Source organism: Carcharodon carcharias, chromosome 9 (assembly GCF_017639515.1).
Source record: "Carcharodon carcharias isolate sCarCar2 chromosome 9, sCarCar2.pri, whole genome shotgun sequence".
Lineage (NCBI taxonomy): Eukaryota > Metazoa > Chordata > Chondrichthyes > Lamniformes > Lamnidae > Carcharodon > Carcharodon carcharias.
The window spans coordinates 6,540,969-6,564,152 of NC_054475.1; the positions used below are offsets into that span (position 1 = coordinate 6,540,969).

The 23,184-nt window shown below is 44.5% G+C and overlaps 2 protein-coding genes across 2 annotated transcripts in view; one reads left to right on the top strand and one right to left on the bottom strand.

Moving 5' to 3' along the window:
- Positions 1 to 23,184, bottom strand: part of LOC121282008 — a 213,884-nt gene that overhangs the window by 46,260 nt on the left and 144,440 nt on the right. The window lies entirely within an intron of this gene.
- On the top strand, positions 1,983 to 21,523 carry LOC121281728 (Fc receptor-like protein 6). The gene is made up of 5 exons (XM_041194636.1): positions 1,983 to 2,068; positions 3,938 to 4,255; positions 13,205 to 13,528; positions 15,821 to 15,938; positions 21,387 to 21,523. Exons 1-5 carry the CDS (start codon positions 2,032 to 2,034, stop codon positions 21,415 to 21,417), a joined length of 828 nt encoding a protein of 275 aa, XP_041050570.1. The 5' UTR covers positions 1,983 to 2,031; the 3' UTR covers positions 21,418 to 21,523.

Genomic DNA, 23,184 nt, shown 5'->3' on the forward strand with positions numbered 1-23,184 from the left:
CAAAAGGATCAGTGCTAGGACCTCAACAGTTTACACTTTATATAAATGACTTGGGTGAAGGGATTGAAGGGATGGTTTCTGAATTTGCTGATGACACAAAGATAGGTAGAAAGTAAGTTGTGAAGAGGACATAAGGAGTCTACAAAAAGATATAGATAGGTTTAGACAGTGGACAAAGATCTGGAAAATGGAGTATAATGTGGGAAAATGTAAAATTGTCCATTTTGGCAGGAAGAATAAAAGAGAAGCATGTTATCTTAATGCTGAGAGATTGCAGAGCTCTGAGGTGCAGAGGGATCTGGCTGTCCTAGTGCATGAATCAGAAAGGGTTAGTATGGAGATACCGCAAGTAATTGGGAAAGCTGATAGAATGATTTCATTTATTGTGAGGGAGATTGAATACAAAAGTAGGGAAGTTATTCTTCATCTGCATAGGGCACTAGTGAGACCACATTTGGAGGACTCTGTACAGTATTGGTCACATTATTTAAAGATGGATGTAAATGCATTGGAAGCAGTTCAGAGAAGGTTTACCAGGCTAATACCAGGAATGGGTGGATTGTCTGATGAAGAAAGGTTGGACAGACTAGGCTTCTATCTGCTGGAGTTTAGAAGAGTAAGAGGCGAATTGATTGAAATATATAAGTTTCTGAGGGGACTTGACAGGGTGAGTGTAGATAGGATGTTTCCTCATGTGGGAAAATGAGGGGTCACCCATTTAGAACAGAGATTAGGTGATTTTTTTTAACTCAGAGGGTCGTGAGTCTTTGGAAATCTCTTCCTGAAAAGGTGGTGAAGGAGAGTCTTCGAATATTTTTAAGGCAGAGGTGGAGTGGTACAAATCAACAGTAACTTGTGGCATTTCACGATTCATTGGCTTTTCTTTTCATCGCCAAAAGTTGCTGATTGATTTTCACATTAAATGAGGTGTTTGTAGTTCATACCCCATTATATTTTCAGTAAGTTCTAGCCCATTGTTATAGAGTTGATTTTCCAGGCAACTTTTCTGGGGGGAAACATTGAACTTTAATTACAAGACAGCAGCAGCTGCTGCATGTGTGTATCTAACTCTATAACTAAAGGACAACTCCCCGTGGAGTTTCCCCATGCTGCAAACTGGTTGGTTTACACAGATCATGTTCTCTTACAACAAAGGATTATTCTCAATGTTACAGTCCTACGTTTATCAAAACTATAATTATTACATTCCTCACCCTTTAACTTTTCTGTACATTTTGCATTTACGAGGATGTTTATCTCATGACATTAAAATATTTACACAGGTCATTTAATTGTAAGTTCAGTCTTTCAAGTGGTTTCCTGATCCATGTGGAATGTCATAGCTTCACCACCTCTGATTCTTTGGCAGGAACCACAATCTCTGGAATAACATCAGGTACCTCAGTAGGCACAGGCAGATCAGTGTCGTCCACTCTGACAGAGACATTGGGCATGACTATCCTTGGCTGTACAATTTTAACAGGAACCACAGGTTCAACAATGGCTACAGGTGGAACATCATTTTGTGGGATATCCCCATTCTTTTTAAATCAATCAGGTGCTTATGGGTGATCTACAAAGATTAGCAAATAAAACCAAAATATTAAGAAATCTCTGTATTCAATTGGACAACTAAATTTCAGAAATGAAAAAAATACTTCTGTTCCTGTGGGGTTTGTGGAAATTGGGAGGGGGTTCCTGTTCTAACTCACCTCACAATTCAGTATCAATACCAGCTCAGCTCACCATTATCCATATGTTCTAACTTTTTAACATTCTTGTTTTCAGGATTTTATATCTTTTCAATAAAAATTAGTTTTGTTCTTTTGTTAAATATTACTGACAGAAGTTCAAGTTCTTAGGGGTCAGATTTCATCAGCTGCCTTGATATGGCTTCATGACCTGGCTTCCTGCTATCTTCTTCCTCATTTAAATTCCTTGTAGCATTTATATTAGACACTTATTTCGATGTGAGAAACAAGAGCTGATTGTCTGGAAACAAGTTCTGCCCTGATCTTTGTGAATACAACGATGTGGATTTTGATTCTCCTCATTTGTTCTCTGCCCGGTGAGTGACAGCCAGAGCTGGATATTCCGATAATCTGAGTTGGTTTAACTCTTGTGCACTGGTTACACAGCAGATGTTTAGATATTTGGAGACATGCAAAGGCACAAAAGAGCTCTTGGGCACAGTGGATAGTGTCTCTGTATCTGAGCCAGAAGCTCTGTCTTTGAGTCCCACTTCTGTTCTTGTTGAGAATGGAAGGCATGTTCTAACCAAGCCCAGCAGGTAGATTATCAACCTGAAAATATTCCAACAGACCTAATGCTGCTGGGAAGAGGGTGAGAAATCCCAGTCCGACATGCTTGATGTGGAGTGGTGCCGCTCATTCTGTTGTCTCCAGAGGTTAGTGACCTGTTCCAGGGAAGACAAGCTTTGGAAAGCAAAAGTAAACATGTGCTTTGTCTGCCGCATCCGTCGCTAGATGTGGGAAGTCTCCTAAGTCTAAAGGCACAACATAGTCAGCAAAACCAAATGAATAATAATTGTGACGTATTTTATTACCTTGTGAATTTACTATAACACCATGTGAATAGTTAACAAATAAACTGAACTGCATTCTTAATTATGAATGATAAGTAAAGGAGATTTTAATTTTCAGAAATCTGTGCAAGCAACATTTTGAAAATGAAAACCCGTTTTAATTGGTAATTTTCAATATAATCTGATGTCCAGAAGACACTGAAGACTGCAACCGTAATAATCCCACAAATCAAACATGACCCAAGTTTGCAAATATTTCTGTTTTTTAAATTACAGTTGATGAAATATTGTTTTATGAGGCTCTCTCAGTGACACTGTTCCTCACTGGTAGATGGTTGGTCTACATCACTCTTCTCATAAGTAGCCTTTTCTTGTTCATTCTTTAACTTTAAGAAACTAGATTTTGCTCATCACTCAGTATTGCCACCTCTCCATCATTTTCAATGAATCTATTTTATAACACACAATGTTAAACTCCCAGCCCCATCTGCTCTAAGCCACAACTTTAACTTCTGCAAAATATTTTGTGCCTCTAGCTTATCAATTTTATGCAGAATACTTGATGTACTTATGGACAGGAAACTGAATCATGTTTCTGTCTGTTTGGCAATCTTCTTCTTTTCAATCCTTCCTCTTTCTGATCTGATCTCTTTTCCATTCCCTTTTCATCTGTAACTTTCCCTGTATCTTTTTCCTTTCCTTCACTTCTCTCTAGCCATTTAATTATTTTTAATCTCTCTTTTCTTATGTTAGTGCAAACTCTTTCCCCACAGCATGAGTTTCTCTCCCAGCAAGGCCATTGGTCTCATGAATATTCAAGTCAAAGCATCCAAATCCCTACCTCAGGAATCCATCCATCCTACAAGGCCACCTATCACACAACCTCTCAAACTTTCAAGGCCTTCAAATCCTACCTTTGGACGTCCCTAACTCATTCAAGATCTGAACACCCCCTCCTGCAAGGATCCAACCCTCCCCCGCACCCCACCCACCTCAGATTAGAGCAGGGAACTGTCGGCTCCTATGACCCCCTCCACACTGCTCCCCAACCGACTGCAAATCAGGCCTGTCAATCAGGCTGTTTTCTGGCTGTGGAACCTTTTGATGATGTCATACGCAGTCTGGGGTTATACCCCACAGTATGAGGCAGAACCCCAATTTCCAGGTTCCCCACACTCTACCAGCCCCTGCCAATATGTCAAGAAAATGCCCCAAATATCTCAGGAGTATATCATTGTCTGTGACGTGCTTTGGAACAGAGTGAGTCTCTGATAAGTGTCTATCTGAAAGTTTACTCTCATCACAAACTTGATGGAATTTAACTCATTAAAATGTATCTGTTTGAATTAAACAGTTATTTCCTGTTCAATTTCTGAAATGTTGTCTCCTCAGTTTCAGGTGCATTGTGGGCAAAAGACAGAGTAACAGGAGTTGTGGGAAGAGCGATCACAATAGAATGTCACTATGATGCACAGTGGTACAAGTCACATATGAAATATTGGTGTCTTGGCAAGAGTCGCCAGTGTAATGTTGTAGCATCGACAAATTGGCGAAATGGAAGAATATCGGTCACAGATAACAAGTCACAAGGAATATTTATTGTTACTATGGAGGATCTTCGCTCAAGAGATACAGGATGGTACAGCTGTGGTATTGAAAAATCTGGCCTCCTCGATCAAATGTTTGCTGTGTGGCTACAAATATCTTACGGTACATTTCTTACTGATTTTCTTTGTTATTCTCGACTGAGATGTCTGCTCAATTTTTTATCTGGGAGGAAACATGACAGCTCCGATATCCCTAGGCTCCACAGCAATGCAGAGTCTTAAAGGTAAAGGGCTGAGGTCGGGAAATCCGACTCATGTTACCCAAACCCAATTCATGGCCTGTCCAACATGTCAGAGTTGAACTTTACAAGTGAACTAAACGGAAATTGAAAAGTTGTTTTGATGGTAAAAGAAGCCTCTTTATTAATTGTTGAGACATTGGTCTGGATATTCAGCCTCAAAGCGGGTAGGGGGAATTCGGAAAATTCCCCGCTCGGCCTTGGAAGAAAGTGCCCACAAAGGTGGGATTTCCATTTCTGGGAGCTGTGCCCGGGCTGCAGTCTGGCCAGTCACACCAGGAAGAAATACAGAGGCAGCCGCAGTGGCTGCCGGCTGCGGAGACAGGCTGTTTAAAAGGCCCCTCCTTAATGCCCTTGGACTTTGTAACAGCTAAACACAAAACACAAAGGCCCTTCACCCCTCACAGCCCACAAAGGGTGTGGGTGTAAGGGGAAAATTTGTCATGAGGGGTCTTGGAGGTGGGTGGAAGTGTACAGCTTGAAGTCAGGAGCATGAGTGTGTATAAGGCGTGGGTAAAGGGGCATAGGGAGCAAAACGTCCAAACGGGATGGATGGGGGTATGACTTGACATAGGGGGCATGAGATGGACCTTTTGAACTTAGCTGTTAAAAGGTCCCTCATGCAGACCAGTGTTTACAGCTCATCTGAGGGTCTTTGGACAATGACTCATTCAAAACCTGCCCCGAGTCCATGAAAATTGCAGAGGAGTAGGACGTGTCTATCTCCACAATGGAGGCAGCCAGGTTGGAGAGTTAAAAACCAAAATAAAAACCAAAAACTGCGGATGATGGAAATCCAAAACAAAAAATAAGAAATACCTGGAAAAACTCAGCAGGTCTGGCAGCATGGGCGGAGAAGAGCACAGTTGATGTTTCGAGTCCTGATGACCCTTCAACAGAACTAAGTAAAAAGAGGAGAAGAGTGAAATATAAGCTGGTTCAAGGGGGTGGGGGTGCGGGTGGTGAGAGAAGGGTGGTTGTTGGGACAAGCAAGCAGTGATAGGAGGAGATAACCAAAAGATGTCACAGGCAATAGATCAAAGAGGTGTTGAAGGTGGTGAAATTATCTAAAAGAATGTGCTAATTAAGAATGGATAGCAGGACAGCAAGGGACAGATAGGTCTAGTGGGGGTGGGGTGAAATAAGACTAAAAGGGCATAAAAGGCATAGATAAATGATCAGTGGAATACATTAAAAATAATGGAAATAGGTGGGAAAATAAAAATCTATATAAATTATTGGATAAAAGAAAAAGGATGGGGAAGAAATGGAAAGGGGGCGGGGATGGCGGAAGGAGTTCAAGATCTAAAGTCGTTGAACTCAATATTCAGTCCTGAAGGCTGTAAAGTGCCTAGTCGGAAGATGAGGTGCTGTTCTTCCAGTTTGCGTAGAGCTTCACTGGAACATTGCAGCAAACCAAGGAACAGACATGTGGGCAAGAGAGCAGGGTGGACTATTGAATAGGCAAGCGATAGGGAGGTCTGGGTGATGCTTGCAGACAGACCGAAGGTGTTCTACAAAATGGTCAGCCAGTCTGCGTTTGGTCTTTCCAATGTAAAGGAAGCTGCATTGGGAGCAACGAATTCAGTAGACTAAGTTGGGGAAATGCAAGTGAAATGCTGCTTCACTTGAAAGGAGTGTTTGGGCTCTTGGACGGTGAGGAGAGAGGAAGTGAAGGGGCAGGTGTTGCATCTTTTGCGTGGGCATGGGGAGGTGCCATAGGTGGGGGCTGAGGAGTAGGGGGTGATGGAGGAGTGGACCAGGATGTCCTGGAGGGAACAATCCCTATGGAATGCCACCAGGGGAGTGGTGAAGGGAAGATGCGTTTGGTGGTGGCTTCACGCTGGAGTTGGCGGAAATGGCGGAGGATGATCCTTTGAATGCGGAGGCTGGTGGGGTGATAAGTGAGGACAAGGGGGAGCCTATCATGGTTCTGGGAGGGAGGAGAAGGCGTGAGGGCGGATGTGCTGGAGATGGGCCGGACACCGTTGAGGGCCCTGTAAACGACCGTGGGTGGAAAACCTTGGTTAAGGAAGAAGGAGGACATGTCAGAGGAACTGTTTTTGAAGGTAGCATCATCGGAACAGATGCGACGGAGGCAAAGGAACTGAGAGAATGGGATGGAGTCCTTATAGGAAGCGGGGTGTGAGGAGCTGTATTCGAGGTAGCTGTGGGAGTTGGTAGACTTGTAATGCATATTGGTGGACAGTCTATCACCAGAGATTGAGACAGCGAGGTCAAGGAAGGGAAGGGAAGTATCAGAGATGGACCATGTGAAAATGATGGAGGGGTGGAGATTGGAAGCAAAATTAATAAATTTTTCCAGGTCCCAACGAGAGCATGAAGCAGCACCGAAGTAATCATCAATGTACCGGAGAAAGAGTTGTGGGAGGGGGCTGGAGTAGGACTGGAACAAGGAATGTTCCATATACCCCATAAAGAGACAGGGGCTCATGTGGGTACCCGTAGTCACACCTTTTATTTGGAGGAAGTGAGAGGAGTTAAAGGAGAAATTGTTCAGTGTGAGAACAAGTTCAGCCAGACGGAGAGTAGTGGTGGTTGGGGATTGTTCACGCCTCTGTTCTAGGAAAAAGCTAAGGGCCCTCAGACCATCCTGGTGGGGGATGGAGGTTTAGAGGGATTGGATGTCCATGGTGAAGAGGAAGCAGTTGGAGGCAGGGAACTGGAAATTGTTGATGTGACGTAAGGTGTCAGAGGAATCACGGACGTAGGTGGGAAGGGACTGGACAAGGGGAGAGAGAAAGGAGTCAAGATAATGAGAAATGAGTTCCGTGGGGCAGGAAGAGGCTGACACGATCGGTCTGCTGGGTCAGTCCTGTTTGTGGATTTTGGGTAGGAAGTAGAAGCGGGCCGTCCGAGGTTGGGCGACTATCAGGTTGGAAGCTGTGGGAGGAAGATCTCCAGAGGGGATGAGGTCAGTGACAGTCCTGGAAACAATGGCTTGAAGTTCAGGGGTTTGGTCATGGTCCAGGGAGGGGTAGGAGGAAGTGTCCGCGAGTTGATGCTCAGCCTCTGCGAGTTAGATGTCAGTGCGCCAGACAACAACATCACTACCCTTGTCAGCGGGTTTGATGACAATGTTGGGGTTGGATCTGAGAGAACGGAGTGCAGTAAATCACAAAACAATTGTATGCTGAAATGCGAAACAAAGATAAATATTGCGATAAAAGCAAAGAATTGCGGATGCTAGAAATCCAAACCAAAGACAGAAATAGAAATACGTGGAAAAAGTCAGCAGGTCTGGCAGCATCGGCGGAGAAGAGCACAGTTGATATTTCGAGTCCTCATGACCCTTCAACAGAACTAAGTAACAATAGGAAAGGGGTGAAATATAAGCTGGTTTAAGAGGAGGGTGGGTGCGTTGTTGGGACAAGAAGCCAGTAATAGGAGGAGGTAACAAAAAGATGTCACAGACAAAAGGACAAAGAGGTGTTGAAGGTGGTGATATTATCTAAAGGAATGTGCTAATTAAGGGTAGAAAGCAGGACAAACAAGGTACAGATAGACCTAGTGGGGTTGGAGTGGGGTGAAGGAATACTAAAAAGGCTAAAAGGTAGAGATAAACAATGGATGGAAATACATTTAACAATAATGGAAATAGGTGTGAAAAGAAAAATCTATATAAATTATTGGAAAAAACAAAAAGGTGGGGGAAGAAACGGAAAGGGGATAGAGATGGCAGTTGGGGCCAGGGAACTGGAAATTGTTGATGTGACGTAAGGTGTCAGAGGAATCACGGATGTAGGTGGGAAGGGACTGGACAAGGGGAGAGAGAAGGGAGTCAAGATAACGAGAAATGAGTTCTGTGGGGCAGGAACAGGCTGACACGATCAGTCTGCCGGGACAGTCCTGTTTGTGGATTTTGGGTAGGAGGTAGAAGCGGGCCGTCCAAGGTTGCGCGACTATGAGGTTGTAAGCTGTGGGAGGAAGATCTCCAGAGGAGATGAGGTCAGTGACAGTCCTGGAAACAAAGGCTTGATGTTCAATGGTGGGGTCATGGTCCAGGGGGAGGTAGGAGGAAGTGTCTGCGAGTTGATGCTCAGCCTCCACAAGGTAGAGGTCAGTGCGCCAGACAACAACTGCACCACCCTTGTCAGCGGGTTTGATGACAATGTTGGGGTTAGACCTGAGAGAATGGAGTGCATTATGTTCAGAGAGAGACAGGTTAAAATGGGTGAGAGGAGCAGAGAAATTGAGACGACTAATGTCACGCCGACAGTTCTAAATGAAAAGATCAAGAGCAGGTAAGAATCCAGAGGGAGGGGTCCAGGTGGAGGGAGAATATTGGAGACGGGTAAAAGGATCCGTTGAATGGGGAGAGGACTCCTGCCCAAAGATGTGAGCTCGGAGAGGAAGACGGCGGAAGAAGAGTTCAGCATTGTGCCGAGCCCGAAATTCATTGAGATGAGGGCGTAGGGGTATGAAACTGAGTCCTTTGCTGAGCACTGAACGTTCAGCATCGGAGAGGGGAAGGTCAGGGTGTATAGTGAATACCCGGCCGGGGCTGGGATTGGAAGATGGGGTGGGGACGGAGGGACAGGCAGGGGTGGAGGGTCCTAGATGGGTGTTGGTGTCGCTGAGTTGTTGGAGCTTGCGTTCCTTAGCACTTGAGAGAAAGAGAAAAAGTTTCTTGTTGAGGCGTCGGATGAGACGAAGAATAGAATGAAACTGGGAGCACGCGCAGCTTTGGAATAGAGTATGGCGATGCTGCTGGAGGGAGAGGTAGAATGTATTCATATGGTGGCACATGGCACTGAGTGTGGATCTCAGAATGCAACGGGAACAGTAATCCGAGGAATGTTGTACGTCCCGGAGATACCTGTAATCCTGGGTGGGTTCGAATTCGATGGAATTTCAGTTGAAATCCACGTGGGTAAGTCGGAGACGGAGACAGTCACTGAGAAAGGAGATATGGCTGTGAAAGCGGGTTTTAGTAAACACCTTGTCAAACACCAGGAGAGAAATGGAAAGCAATGAAGGTGAATAAGGCAAAAGAGAGATATGAAAATCCTGACGGAGAGTAGTACAAAACTTCTTCAAGGTAGGCATGTCTTGAAGAGAAGTGGCAGTCAATTAAACACGGATAAAAGCAAAAAACTGCGAATGCTGGAAATTCAAAACAAAAATAGAAACAGAAATACCTGGAAAAACTCAGCAGGTCTGGCAGCATCAGCGGAAAGAGCACAGTTTGATGTTTTGAGTCCTCAAGACCCATCAATAGAACTAAGTAAAAATAGGAGAGGGGTGAAATATAAGCTGGTCTATGAGGTGGTGGGGGGTGGGGGAGGGTGGAGAGAGAAGGGGGGTGGTTGTTGGACAAGCAAGCAGTGATAGCAGGAGATAACCAAAAGATGTCACAGACAAATGAAGAAAGAGGTGTTGAAGGTGGCGATATTATCCAAAAGAATGTGCTAATTAAGGATGGATAGCAGGACAAGCAATGTACATGGTGGCCTCATGCTGGAGTTGGCAGAAATGGCGGAGAATGATCCTTTAATGCGGAGGCTGGTGGGGTGATAAGTGAGGACAAGGGGGACCCTATCTTGTTTCTGGGAAGCTTGCTGCATTGTTCCAGTGAAGCTAAACGCAAACTGGAGAAACAGCACCTCATTTTGCGACTAGGCACTTTAGAGCCTTTGGGACTGAATATTAAGTTCAACAATTTTAGATCATAAACTCCCTCCTCCATCCCCACCCCCTTTCCGTTTCTTCCCCATCCTTTTTCTTTTTTCCAATACTTTATATAGATTTTTCTTTCCCCACCTATTTCCATTATTTTTAATGTATTCCACCGATCATTTATCTATAACCTTTAAGCCCTTTTAGTCTTATTTCACCCCATCCTCCACTAGAGCTATCTGTACCTTGATTGTCCTGCTATCCATTTTTAATTAGCATATTCTTATAGATAATATCAGCACATTCAACACCTCTTTGTTCTTTTGCCTGTGACATTTTTTGGTTAACGCCTCCTATCACTGCTTGCTTGTCCCAGCAACCACCCTCAACATCTCTCTCCACCACCCCTCCGCCCCCCGACCCATTAGACCAGCTTATATTTCACCCCTCTCCTATTTTTACTTCGTTCACTTGAAGGGTCATAAGGACTCGAAACGTCAAGTGTGCTTTTCTCCGCCAATGCTGCCAGACCTGCTGAGTTTTTCCAGGTTGGGGTGTTCTGGGTGTGGCTTTTGAATGAGCCAGCCTGTATCCTTTAAAGCTGCTCCCAAAATCACACAACCCTGGAAAGTAGTTGGGAATCCCAGAATTAGGACACACCCGCCATTTTTAAAGGGCTCCTGAATCAACCCAAGTTGGTGAAATCCAGGCCGTCACTTTGGTCTGAAGGCTGCACAAAGCACAGGGTAGAGGCCCTGGACTGAGACACCTGCCTTTATCTTGTACAGAAAGTGTTCACATGTGAGTGACATGAACATTGCTCATCAAAACAAGGAGCGATAGGCAGGGAGACATTCTTTGGAGTTTATTGACAATAATGAACAGTATGTACAAGTGATTAATGCCCGTGCCCAGGACGTGAAACTACATCTCCTCAACCACGCGTTGTCTGCCGGCACCGTCGAGACCTTCTGTGCTCGTTGGGTGACCACGGGGGTTGGGGTGCTTTATCCAGCCTCTTAATCACATTTTGGTTTGATGTTGTAAGTTTCCTTTAAATCCTGTCTTTGGTTTTGCAGTGACCCTCACTTAGGGGCTGCGTTTTATTTTATCCCTCATTTTGTTAATTTCGTTTATTTGGTTGACTTTAAAAGAGCGACATCTTCTCAACTTTCCTAACCGCTACATCTTGCTGCTGCGCAGACATCCACAGTGGAGGTAAAGACAGTCTGCTGACTGCTATGCTCTGTCTGTGATAACTTTGGCGGGCGTCCTCTGGAGGCCTGAGGCCTGGAGGGCCCTGGCTTCCTTTTGAGGTCCTGCTGTGTGGCATTAGCACCCTCCTTGGCCTGTGGACTTGGAGCTGTCAAGGTCACAGTAAGAGGGGAGTCACCAGGATGAATGGCCCCGGAGGGTACACATGTTGATCCTTCTCGCTACGGGTACCCAAGGGTTCTTGGCTGAATTCTTGAGGAGCAGGGGTAGCTGGAGTGAGATCGAGCTGCCCGCACCCCTCTCACATACACACTGTCAGGAGCCAACTATACATCAGCAATGGAGTTCAGCCCCACAGCAGTGTAGGAACGGTGCTCTGGACCAACGTCTCCATGGCAGCTGCCATCCTACCAGTGTTGACCTTGGTGCATTGACATGCTGGCGCTATCACCTGAGAGTGAAGGTGGATGGATTCCTCCATATTAACTGAAAATTTTATTTAAAAAGAGAGAAGGTCACCTTCAAATCCTTTATTAACTGTGTTTAATTGTATGCAGTGGAAGCATTAAACAGATGTCTTCAGGTCTGGGACTTGTACACACTGTCTCCTGGGAGTTCTGACCAGCTACCCTGCTGTCTTCAGGGAGATCTGGCCAACCATCCTGCTGTGTTCTGGGAGAACAAAGCAGCTACCCCCTCACATAGGCTTCAGTATTCCTTTAAATGTGTTTCTTCTCTTTCATCTCTCTTTGTTGCAACCAGTATGTACTGAAATAGTTTTTTCCCAGGATTGATTAAATCAATCTTTACTTTACCTCTTAGACCTGTAAAAACAAACTTACCCTATCTTTATGTCAGTTTCTTACACCTTTTTACAACCTGCATAAAGCTCCCTTTGAACTAAAAAACTCAATTCAAACTATTCCTGTTATTGCTTCATGAACAAATCTGTTGAAGTTCTTTTTTGTTCATTAACATATCAAAACCACTTCTTACTGTTGACTTTTGACCCTATCCACTGATGAGGCAGTCCAAGTCATGGAACCATAACCTTAAATCTGGAGATATGCTCGTCAGGGATGTCAGGAAGCACCTCTTCACGGAAAGTATAGTGGAAATCAGGAACACTCTCCTCAAAAAAGCTCTTGAACCTAATTGAAAATTTCAAAACTGATTGACAGATTTTATCTGGTAGCAATATTCGGGTTGTGGGACCCAGGTAGGTAAATGGACATAAGATACTGGTCAGTTGTGATTTAATTGAATTGTGGAACAGGCTGAAGGGGCTGCATGTCCGAATCCCTTTTCCATGTTCTGGACCCCCAGTTAATTTTTCAGTGATCTGGGCCCTGTGAGTAACAATGTGCTGAGAAACAAGCTCATAAACAGTTAGCATTTCAAAGAGACACTTTTCAATCAGCAGGCAAACTGTGACCTGTGTTGTTTCAGAGTACAGTTTGTGACAGTGAAAGCAGTGAAGACCTGCCAAACCTCATTAAAAATGTTGGTGAAAGTGTCACTTTTCTCTGGCTGATCCCTTGACAAAAGAGGGAAATTTAATTCCCCTCCCCCATCCTGCATCTAGCTGAAGCATGATGGGATTTGCTGGATCCAGAACCTTCTACAGCACAGCTTGTGATCCAGGAGACACACGAAACCTTCACCCCCACGCCCAGGCAAATGTTTTATGCAATTTCTTCCTCCCCATGATTGGACAATCCTGCCCCAAGCAGCAAAGTTACCCTGACTCCCTCCTCGTTGCTGTGCTCCGAGGACAAATTCCCACCAATTTCTCCCATGTCCAGTTCCCAAACCCAAATTTAACATCCACCCCATAGAGTGGTAGATGTGTTGGTGAGATTCCAACATGGCAGAGCCTGGCTGAGATGAAGTGCAAAGTTTGAAGAGTATTTGATTATTAAATGTTCAGTATCTGAATGTTTCTTTCTTTCCAACAGAACCCATGTCTGTTCCTGTGCTTTACTTTTCATCATCAGCAAATATCTCATGTTCTGGGGGTTCAGTGTCCGTCTCCTGTGAGTCTGTCCAGGGATCCCTTCCCATTCAGTACACATGGTATGAAAAGACCCTGTCTGAAGATTCAAAGATCTCTGACACCAATAAATTGGATCTACATTGTCAATCATTCAAACAGCAACATCATCAATATTACTGCACAGCCTCAAATAATCAGGGAGAAAAATCCAGTGAAATGGTTAACGTATCAAAGATCAATATAACAAGGAAAAACTGCAGTTATGTGATACAAATTGGAAACATTGGTGAGTGTTACTTTAGACAAACAATGTGGCAAATGAATTTTTAAAATTCATGTCTATCCAAACTGGTCACTGGTTCAGTTCCTTCAGTCAATCTGAGAAATTGCAACTGGCCAAATTCACTCTCTCTGGTTCCTCAAACATTCTGAACAAGGTCACTAAGTTGCATTTTTCATGAAAAATGGACAGGATCATAAAATATCCCCAAAACATGCAAAAATATTGCAGAATCTCCAACAAACCCACCAAATCAAAATAGCATTTGATTGACAGAGCTTTCATAAAGCAATTTGTCTATTTCCAGCAGATGGAATTGTGAAATGCAACCTCCAACTGTTGTGTCCTAGTTTGGGCAGGATGTCACTGATAGAATAGAGAAGAATTGAATTAAAATGAAACCTTGGATGAGAGGTTTTAGTCATGAGAAAAGTATCATCACAACTGAGGTGAATGACCAGCTGGAGGCCTTGGAAATTGTTAGAAATTTTGATCAGGTAACTCTAACTATTTCTACCAGTCAGTGAGTCAGCAACAAGAGAGCATTAATTTTAAAATTATCACTAAAAGGACAAAGGGAGAAATTTGGAGAATTTTATTGATGCAAACTGTTTTTAGGACATGGAATACCCAACTGAAATAAGTTTACAACCAAATTTAAACTAGATTTTACAAGGGAAACAAATGTATGAGGGTGTGTGAAATGGAATTAAATGAGGAGGTCATTCAGAGAGCCAGCATTCGAGCGATGGGCTGAATTCCCTCCCCTGTGTTGTAAAATTCCATCATTCCAGTCAAAATCTCAAATTATCCTATATAAAAAATTTATTCGCTCCCCATAAAACAATTACCCTGGTTCTGAAATAAGGAGGACTTTAGCCTATTTGAATGTAGCGGTTCAATTTTCTGCAGAGTGGGTGCAGCATGTTCACCGAGAAACACCAACATGGGCAGAAAACAAAGAGAATCGCATTTTCACCTGAGCAGCAGGAGACAGGAATTTACATATGTAAATATATTGACTCTGGTCATGTGGTCTCTTGCCTCAGTTTTCAGGGAAGAAAGGTGGAATTTTACACCCCCACTACGGCAGGGACTGGGCTGTAAAATGCAGCGAGGCATTCTAAACTCCATGCACTCCAGCAGGACCATAAAATCCCACTGTCACAAGCCTCAGACCAAAGACTGTGAGCAGCAGGTAGAAATTACACCTGTAAACTGTATTTGTACTGGAGTTGTCAGCAGGGACTCAGTCGCACTCTGACCTTTGATGCCAGTCTTTTGTAGGTTCAAGTTCCCCTTAAGAGTTAAAATTCAGGCTGATACCACTGTCCAGCACTGAGGTAGTGCTATACTGGTGGTGGTGCTGCTGTGTAGATGAGGTATGGAACTGAGGATCCACATCCCCCTTAGGTAGATGTAAACAATTCTAGGGTATTATTCACAGAATAGGGAAGTTCTCCTGGTGTCCTTGAAGCCTTTATTCCTCAACCAATACACAAAAATAGGGAGCAGGAGCAGGCCAGTTGGTCTTTTGATCCTGCTACTGTCACTACAAAACAGATCATCGAGTGAATGTTTTATTGATGTTTGTGGGGCTTTGCTGTGTACGATTTAACTTCCACGTTTCCTGATATGAAAACTGTGGCTTTACTTTAATAAGTTACTTATTTGGCTCTGAAGCACTTTGGGATATCCCAAGGTTGTGAAAGGTGATGAATCAACACAACCTGTTTCTTAACTTTTGAAACAAACAATTTATTAAAATACATCTGAACCAGTTATCTGAGAGCAAACTGGAGGGGGAAAGGGGGAGGGAGGAGCCAGTCCCAGCAGCAAGGTGGGTCATTATAATTAAATGTTCAGAAAATCACTTTCAGATTTGAGACATTCATGGTCAGTGGGTGAAGATTCCCATCTTGACTGCAAGCTCAGAAAACTGACCCAAAGTGCAGAAAGTGACCATTGCCAGTATTAGGATGTGACTGTTTAATGTGTTCACATGAAATTCATGTCAAGAAAGTGTATCGCTGGATTGTAGTCCACCAACCTGAGCCCTTAACTGGCCCACCAACTCTCAGATATAGGAGAGAACGTGGAATTACCAGTAAAGATAGATCACCACCAGGTATCAGCAACCTCTCCACTTGTGACCAGAGAGGAGTAAATTACACAGAATTCAATTCTACCAGCCAGGCTTTTCCTCAATTAATGAGGTTCCATTTGACAGTGATGCTCTCTCAGTTGACTACAAGTGAAAATGAGCTGAATCTGAATGTTAATTCCTTGTTTCAACAGGACCTGAGTATTGTTCTGAATTTTCAACAATAGCATCACCAACTACACATTTGACAAGTACAGATATAATTTCCACTACAGTTCGAACCACACCTTCAGATCCCGAAAATCCTGAAAGGTACAATGTTCTCATGGATTGGCACTGCTTCCATATGTGAGAGATACGATTGGCCAAAGGATTGAAAGTTGTTCATTAATTTGGAAAGTAGCTTATCAGAATGGAAATGGTGGCTGGGTTTATATCATGCTGTTGTATTAGCTTCTTAATGAGGGTGCATTTTTCTGTTGGAAAATACAAGCAATGAGTGAGCTTTTCCATTGTGTTGCCGCTCAGATGGTGTTTTTTGCCTTATTCACCTTGATTACTTTACCGCTAAGGTAATCTCACAGTTTGTGAGGAGTTGTACTTGTCAAACTTACCTTGCTGCTGTCTACACTGACAGAGTAGTTGTATTTGGGCTGATGAAAAGGAAGAATTAGCGTGATATATCTGCACATCCCTTGGTTTCACTAATGAGAGACATCTTGCAGCTCTGGTCCCATTTCCATATGATTAGCCTGAGCTGTCGACAACAAGTAGCAGAAATTGTAGTCCGATGTAAACACTCAGGAATCGGGTCTTTGAAGTTCCAATGGTGATAAAGAGAAAACGACAACTAAATGTCAAACAGAAAGAGGGACAGTTGGAAATGGACAGCAGGTATGTCCGCAGCTGTGGTGAAAATAAACACGTTCATGGTTTGGGTGCAGACAATTCTTCAGAATTCTAGTCCACACACGAAGCGAAGCAGGTCCACTCACCCCACAGATCCCAACTGATCTGCTGAATGTTTCCAGAATCTTCTGTTTTCCATTCATATTTCTATCACATGCAGTGCACTTACTTTTATCCAGATTATTGTCAATGATTTAAAAAGTATTGAAAGTCTATGGTCTGAATTTTCCGCTTGGCGGGGGTAGGGGTGGCGTAGAGCGGGAACGAGCATGGGCTGGTGCTGACCCCATCGCTGTCCACAGACAACCGGGTCCAATGGTGACCCAGCGGCCTGTTTAAATGAAGGCCTGGCAGCCTGTTCCAGCTGCTCACAATGGCCAGTGCAAGGCCACAGCAGAGAGGTTCCAGCGGGACAGGCCAGGCTGGAGGGTAGGGCAGTGAGTCAGACCAGGCTGGAGGGTAGTCCAGCGGGACAGGCCAGGCTGGAGGCTGTGGGGGGCCAGTGTGCCCCTCGTGTTTCTGATGCCTGCCTTGCTGCCCTCCACGAGGAGGTGGCAGCACGTCTGGAGGTGTTTGTCCCCCAGGATGGGAGGAGGAGGCTTCCCCACATGACCAAACGTGCCTGGGAGGAGGTGGCGGAGGTGGTGATCTCCCACGGTGTGGTGCGGTGCACCTGCATCCAGTGTCACAAATGCTTCAAAAATTTGTTGCGCTCTGGCAGGGTGTGGACAAGTTGGCATTGGGCACTTAACCCAGCAGGTCGGCTTACTCCCCCCAACACCTTGCTGCTCCCCCCTCCACCCACACCCCCTCAAGTCCGAATGTCGTGACAGCATTGAATCATTGACGGCATGTGTCCTTAGCTGGGTGGGCCAGCAGATATTGTCCATGCTGAGGTCAGCCTGAGAGGGTGATGAGGAGATGGGTCTTGCCCCCGCAGCATGTGTTACACTGAGTCCCACATGACTGGTTTGGGGCAACCTGGAGGAGCTGTACCTAGGCGCTGTGTTAGACCTCCAGGTCATGTCCTAGTCAGGGTGATGAGATGGTGGGAGGGGAGATTCAAGGTGACGTGGCAACGAACCATCTGCTGCCCTCTGCGCTCCACGTGCTTGCTCATCCTTGCTTTGGAAGGATATACCGTGTGGTGCCTAATGTGATGTAGGCAGCATGTGGCCAAGGGGAGGTGGTGTGGGGGTGGGGAACAGGCCTTGCATCTTTGTGTGAGTGTTCGGCAGCAGCGGGGTGAGGGGGCACTGGAGCAATGAGATGTCCCACTCTGGTTGGGGTGGGCCTAGCGTGGACAGAGTCCATGTGCAATTTGCACAAATCAATGGTCTTCTCTCATTTTCAGGAGAAGAATGTTCATAACGCGGCCGAGTGTGTGAGGACTGGAGGTGGCCAGGCCCAGCTCACCATACTAAGCTGCCTCGAGCAGGAGGCCCTGGATCTGGAGAGGCGCCATGCACCCAGGTCCGCTGGTGTCGGTGAGGCTGGGGTGGCACGGCCAGGTATTTATGCCCAACAGTGAGGTCAGCATTGTCCTCCCAACAGCCAGAGCACTGCTGAATGTTAAATTAGTTAATTTAGCAACATTGCTGGACCGTTGGTTATGGAAGGATGGGCGCATAATAATCTTGGGGACGGGGATGAACTTTGTCATTGTCTCCCCGCTAAGTGATCCACTGTCTTTGTTCTTCCTTTCAGCATCATCAGAGCAGGGCCGGGAGGAGGAGCAGCAGAGGCCCCCCTCTCACCTGAGGGGCCTGAAGTCTCACCAGCGTAACACCATTTCTACGAGGCAGGCACCAGCACAGATACTAGCACCTCGACGGGGATTAGAGCAACGGCCAGTGTCCTGGGGCACAACGGTGAGGGCACTTCACAGTCGCTGGAGGAGCTGGCAGAGACAGAGAGTGCCCATGGAGACAGCAGTTGGAGGACAGCAGGGGTTTTTCATTGATGCTTTTGTATTGACCTGAGATGAGGTCTCTTCAATTGTTAACACTATTGTTTTCTCTTCGTAATAAGTTCTTTTGCTTCACACATTAAATGCAGATGTGTGACCATGGCTGAGGGTGCCTTGTTTCTTCTGCATGTGTATGGTTGAGAAAAGTGTAATGAGTGATTTTTTGGACATTCAGCTTTATTTACAAGGCTCTTTATTAGCGCTGATGCCCGAGCAGAATTTACACTTAGGTGTCGAGTATCGGAGTGGCAGCCCAGGCTTGCTTAGTTATCCATCTGGTGTTGTGTTAACTGAAGGTTCATTGGATTAAAGAATTCCGGGTGTCCCTCCCTCCCTGGAGTAGTCCCAGATCAGCGTCTACCCCCTCACCATTTCCCTGTGCATGCTCATCCTTGGAATCACATTTGGATTTATCATGTGTAGCTGCAGACACTGTGTCAATGTCTTCATCATCTGCTACATCCCCCCTTTCCAGAGCAAGGTTGTGGAGAGCACAGCATGCAACCACTATCAGCGATATACAAACTGGGGGGTCCTGGAGTGCACCCCCAGAGCGGTCCAGGCATCGGAATCACATCTTGAGAAGATCGATGGCTCTCTCCATCACAGCCCTTGTGGTGCCGTGGCACCTATTGTAGCGCTACTCAGCTTCTGTTCTTGGATGGTGGAGAGGCGTCATGAGCCACCTTCTGAGGGGATAGCCCTTGTCACCCAGTAGATAGATAGATAGTTTCCTGCCTTTTGTCTCCCTCCCATCTTGAACAGGGGCATCACATTGGCGGTTTTCCAATTCACTGGGACCTTCCAGAAATCAACTGAGCTCCGGAATATTTCAGCCAATGCCTCCACTATCTCTGCAGCCACTTCCTTTTAAACCCTTGGATGCAGGCCATCAGGTCCTGGTGACTTGTTTGCCTTTAGTTCCATCAGTTTCTCAAATGCTTTGCCCCTCCTGATAGAGACTGTAACAAGATCTTTCCTCCCATTGGTTCCTTGCTTATCTGATACCTTTGGAATATTTATAGCGTCCTCCACTGTGAAGACCGATGCAAAATATTGATTTAAATTATCTACCTTTAACCTGTTCCCCATTGTCAGTTCTCCAGTTGCATCCTCCAAGGATCCCACGCTCACTTTAGCTAATCCCTTTCCTTTTATATACTTGTGGAAGCTCTTGCTATTTGTTTGTATATCTCTTGCCAATTTCCTCTCATAATCAACTTTCTTCCTCTTTGTTAGTTTTTTAGTCATCCGCTGCTGGTTCCTAAAAAAGTTCCAATCCTCAAGCCTACCATTAGTTTTTGCCACTTTGTATGCCTTAGTTGTTGATTGGATACACTCTTTGACTGCCTTCGTTAACCATGGGTGGTTCACCCTTCTCATCAAGTCCTTCCTTTTGACCGGGTTAAATTTTTTCTGAGCGTTATGAAATATTTGCTTAAATGTTTGCCACTGACACCCTCTTGGTCTATTTTCCCAGCCTGTTTTTGACAACTCTTCCTTCATAACTCTGTAATTGCCCTTATTTAAGTTGAGGACACTGGTTTGAGAGCCGAGTTGTTTACCCACAAACTGAATTTCAAATTCTATCATGTTGTGATCGCTACCCCCTAGAGGATCCTTAACTACATGATCTCTTATGAATCCTACCTCATTACGCATTGCTAGATGCAAAATAGCCTGTTCCCGAGTAGGTTATGCAACATATTGCTCAAAGAAACTCTCCTTGGTGCACTCTACAAATTCATCTTCCAAATTACCCCTGCCTTTCTGATTACTCCAGTCAATATGCAGATTAAAATAACCCATGACAATTGTAGCACCCTTCTTACATGCCTATATTATTTCCCAATGTATGCTTTGTCCTAGAGTGAGCCAACTTTTTGGAGGCCTATAGATGAGTCCCACCCATGGTTTATTCCCCTTACTATTTCTTATTTCTACCCAAATTGATTCCACATCACGATCTATGCCAGCTATATCACCACTGCACTAATACCTTCCTTTATTAACAAAGCTACCCCACCTCCTTCTCCTTTTTGCCATTTTTTCAGATTGTCGAATACCCTTGAATATTGAATTCCCAGTCTTGGTCAACCTGCAACTATGTCTCTGTCATGGCTATCAAGTCATATCCATATATTTCTATTTGTGCGGTCAACTCATCTGTGTGCATTCAGATAACAAGCCTTAAGCTTGGATTTTTTACCATTATTGGTTATTCTGGTTCTCATTTCTGCTGCACTCTTCTGCTCCTTGTTCTGCCCCTTCTCATCATACTTTGATTACCATTCGCCTCTTCACTGCCCAGAACCTCTGCTCTCTCATTTCCTTTAGATGTTTTAAACTTCCCTTCAATTGTCCCTGTTAACATGTTCCTATGTAACCCATCCATAATAGAACAATTCCATATTTTAATCTAATCTTACAAAACAGTCAATAAATGTAAAGGAAAGGGGAAATGGAGAAGGCAGAAACTAACAGAGCACCAGGGATGATTGTTTTTCAACAAGAACACAAGGAGACTTAAAATTATGCAGACTGCAACAGGAGACCGAGATAAAGAGAATTTTTACTGGAAGCAGCAACTGCACTGTATAAAATATATTTAATGAAGTAGCCACAGCAATCTATTTCTGCCCATAACACCAGCTGCAGGGGAGCATTAGTTACCCATGAGAAAATCGTGTTACATCTCTTCAAGAGGGGCACAACTGATAACTTTTCCCAGCACACATGCAATGGGTGAGGAGTGTGATGTTGCCACAGCTCCAGTTCATCACAAGCTTTGCCTCGATTTGCTGGCATAGCCAGAATTCTGTTCACATGTAAAATAATGCTTCATTCTCAGTCTCAATTAATCTGGTGATTTTCTGTTCCAGACACTCAAGGAATCAGATCCTCAGAGCTTGACCTAAGAGGGAAAATGAAGATTCCGGGGTTACATCTACATTGATGGAATTTTTCATCCTGACAAAATATTCATTATTTGTTGAGCTTTGAATTTCATTTAATAATTCTACAGAATAAAAATTGATTTTCTCATCAAATAATTTTAACCATTAAATTAGTGGAGCAATCAAAAAGCAAAATGATGGCTGCGAACTTCAAATTGTACATCTACATCTTGACAATAATTTCTCTGTTTGCTGCCTTAGTGTCTACACAACTGGATTTCTTGTGTAAAGACTAAGAAATTCTGTAACAAAAAGCAACCAGAAAGATTCATTCATTGGAAACCAATACTTCTTTTTAGGATGCATCCAATGGTAAATGCTGAGTGGTTCAAAACCGGGACGGAAACTTGAACCAACTGTCATAACTAACTATTGCAATTTGTATGATTGAAGATGCAGGCTTTAAATTCAGTAGTAATAAGACCACCGAGTCTCAACAGGTTTTTATAAAACTAAATTAAACATTTATTAACATAAGAAAGATTGTGGGCACATGCATATGCTGACAAAATTACTACTATAATGTCTACGAAAATCCCCTAATTAATCTGACTCCAAGTTATACCTCTGTTAAGGCATCAGTAAAACACATGGATTGAAACAGACCCCGGGCAAAGCACACTCTGGACAGTCACATTCAAATTGAGTTTCTTTCATCTCTGGGTCTTTGCAGATAGTGGCTTGAGGCTTACAGACTGGAGGCTTTAGTGAATCGCTCTCCTAATCCTTTATACATATATTCCTCTTTAAATGAATTTTCATTCTATCACTATGTGTTTTGAACTTTAAATCTTCTAATAATAAGACACTTTCATACAACCCACTTTATTAGTAATCGTTGGGAAAAATAAACAAACACACAGTTTCTGAGCTTCACCTGGTTAGGTGTAATATTTCACACCATCTCTGAATCCAAGGTATGGGAGTTTATTTAAAGAAAAATTGAAAATTGCCCTTATATTTACCTCGTTAACACTTCAAACCTACTCCTTTTCTATACATCAAAGCCTCTAGACAAGCTGGCTTTAATCCAATTAGGACACACACACACAGAGGGCAGGATTTTCCGAGCCCTCTGGCAGCAGGTGTAATAAGTGGCATGTGTGGATAATATGGTGTGAGCTGCTTCACAATGGCAGCATGAAGGCAGGTTGTGATCGTCCGCTCAGCCCACCTACAGCAGGTCGTGCTTCCCGCTATCGGTCAGCGGGGAGCTAATTGTTATACTTCAGCATTTAATTAAAAGGCCATCCTGCCAGGCTCTTGGAACCTCGCCGTATCCTCTGTCCACGTTAGCGGGAAAGCACGCCGACCTGATTCACAACAGCACACAGGCAATTTGTACCTGGTGGCCTTGACTCTGGGGGAAATGGGGTGAGTGAGCAGCAGCATTCTCCACAGCTTGCCTGTTGTTTTCAGGCTTCAGGGATGCCTGACCCCGGATGTGACTGCTGAAAGGGGGGTTGTCCAGGGGGTAAGTGCTGGCCAGCCTCGTAGGCAGCTGCTGAGGGCAAGGTGTCTAGGGGGCACGTACTGGCCACCTCAGAGGTGATGGCTGTCAGTGGCTCCATGCTCAGGACCATCTCAGATGCAGCCATGAAACCTTAGACACATCTGGTGCTGTGTCCGCCTTCAGCACTTCAGCCCTTTCAGGAGCTGGTGCGCAGCATCACTGGTCACAGATGCTGGTGTGATGGGGGTCAGCTCCACCTTAAAGATGCTG

Excerpts from the sequence above, each read along its gene's own strand:
- LOC121281728 (XM_041194636.1), top strand. The coding sequence starts at position 2,032 with ATGTGGATTTTGATTCTCCTCATTTGTTCTCTGCCCG. Across the intron at positions 2,069-3,937 it reads CCTCATTTGTTCTCTGCCCG|TTTCAGGTGCATTGTGGGCA; the intron begins GTGAGTGACAGC and ends TTGTCTCCTCAG. Across the intron at positions 15,939-21,386 it reads GATCCCGAAAATCCTGAAAG|ACACTCAAGGAATCAGATCC; the intron begins GTACAATGTTCT and ends TTTCTGTTCCAG.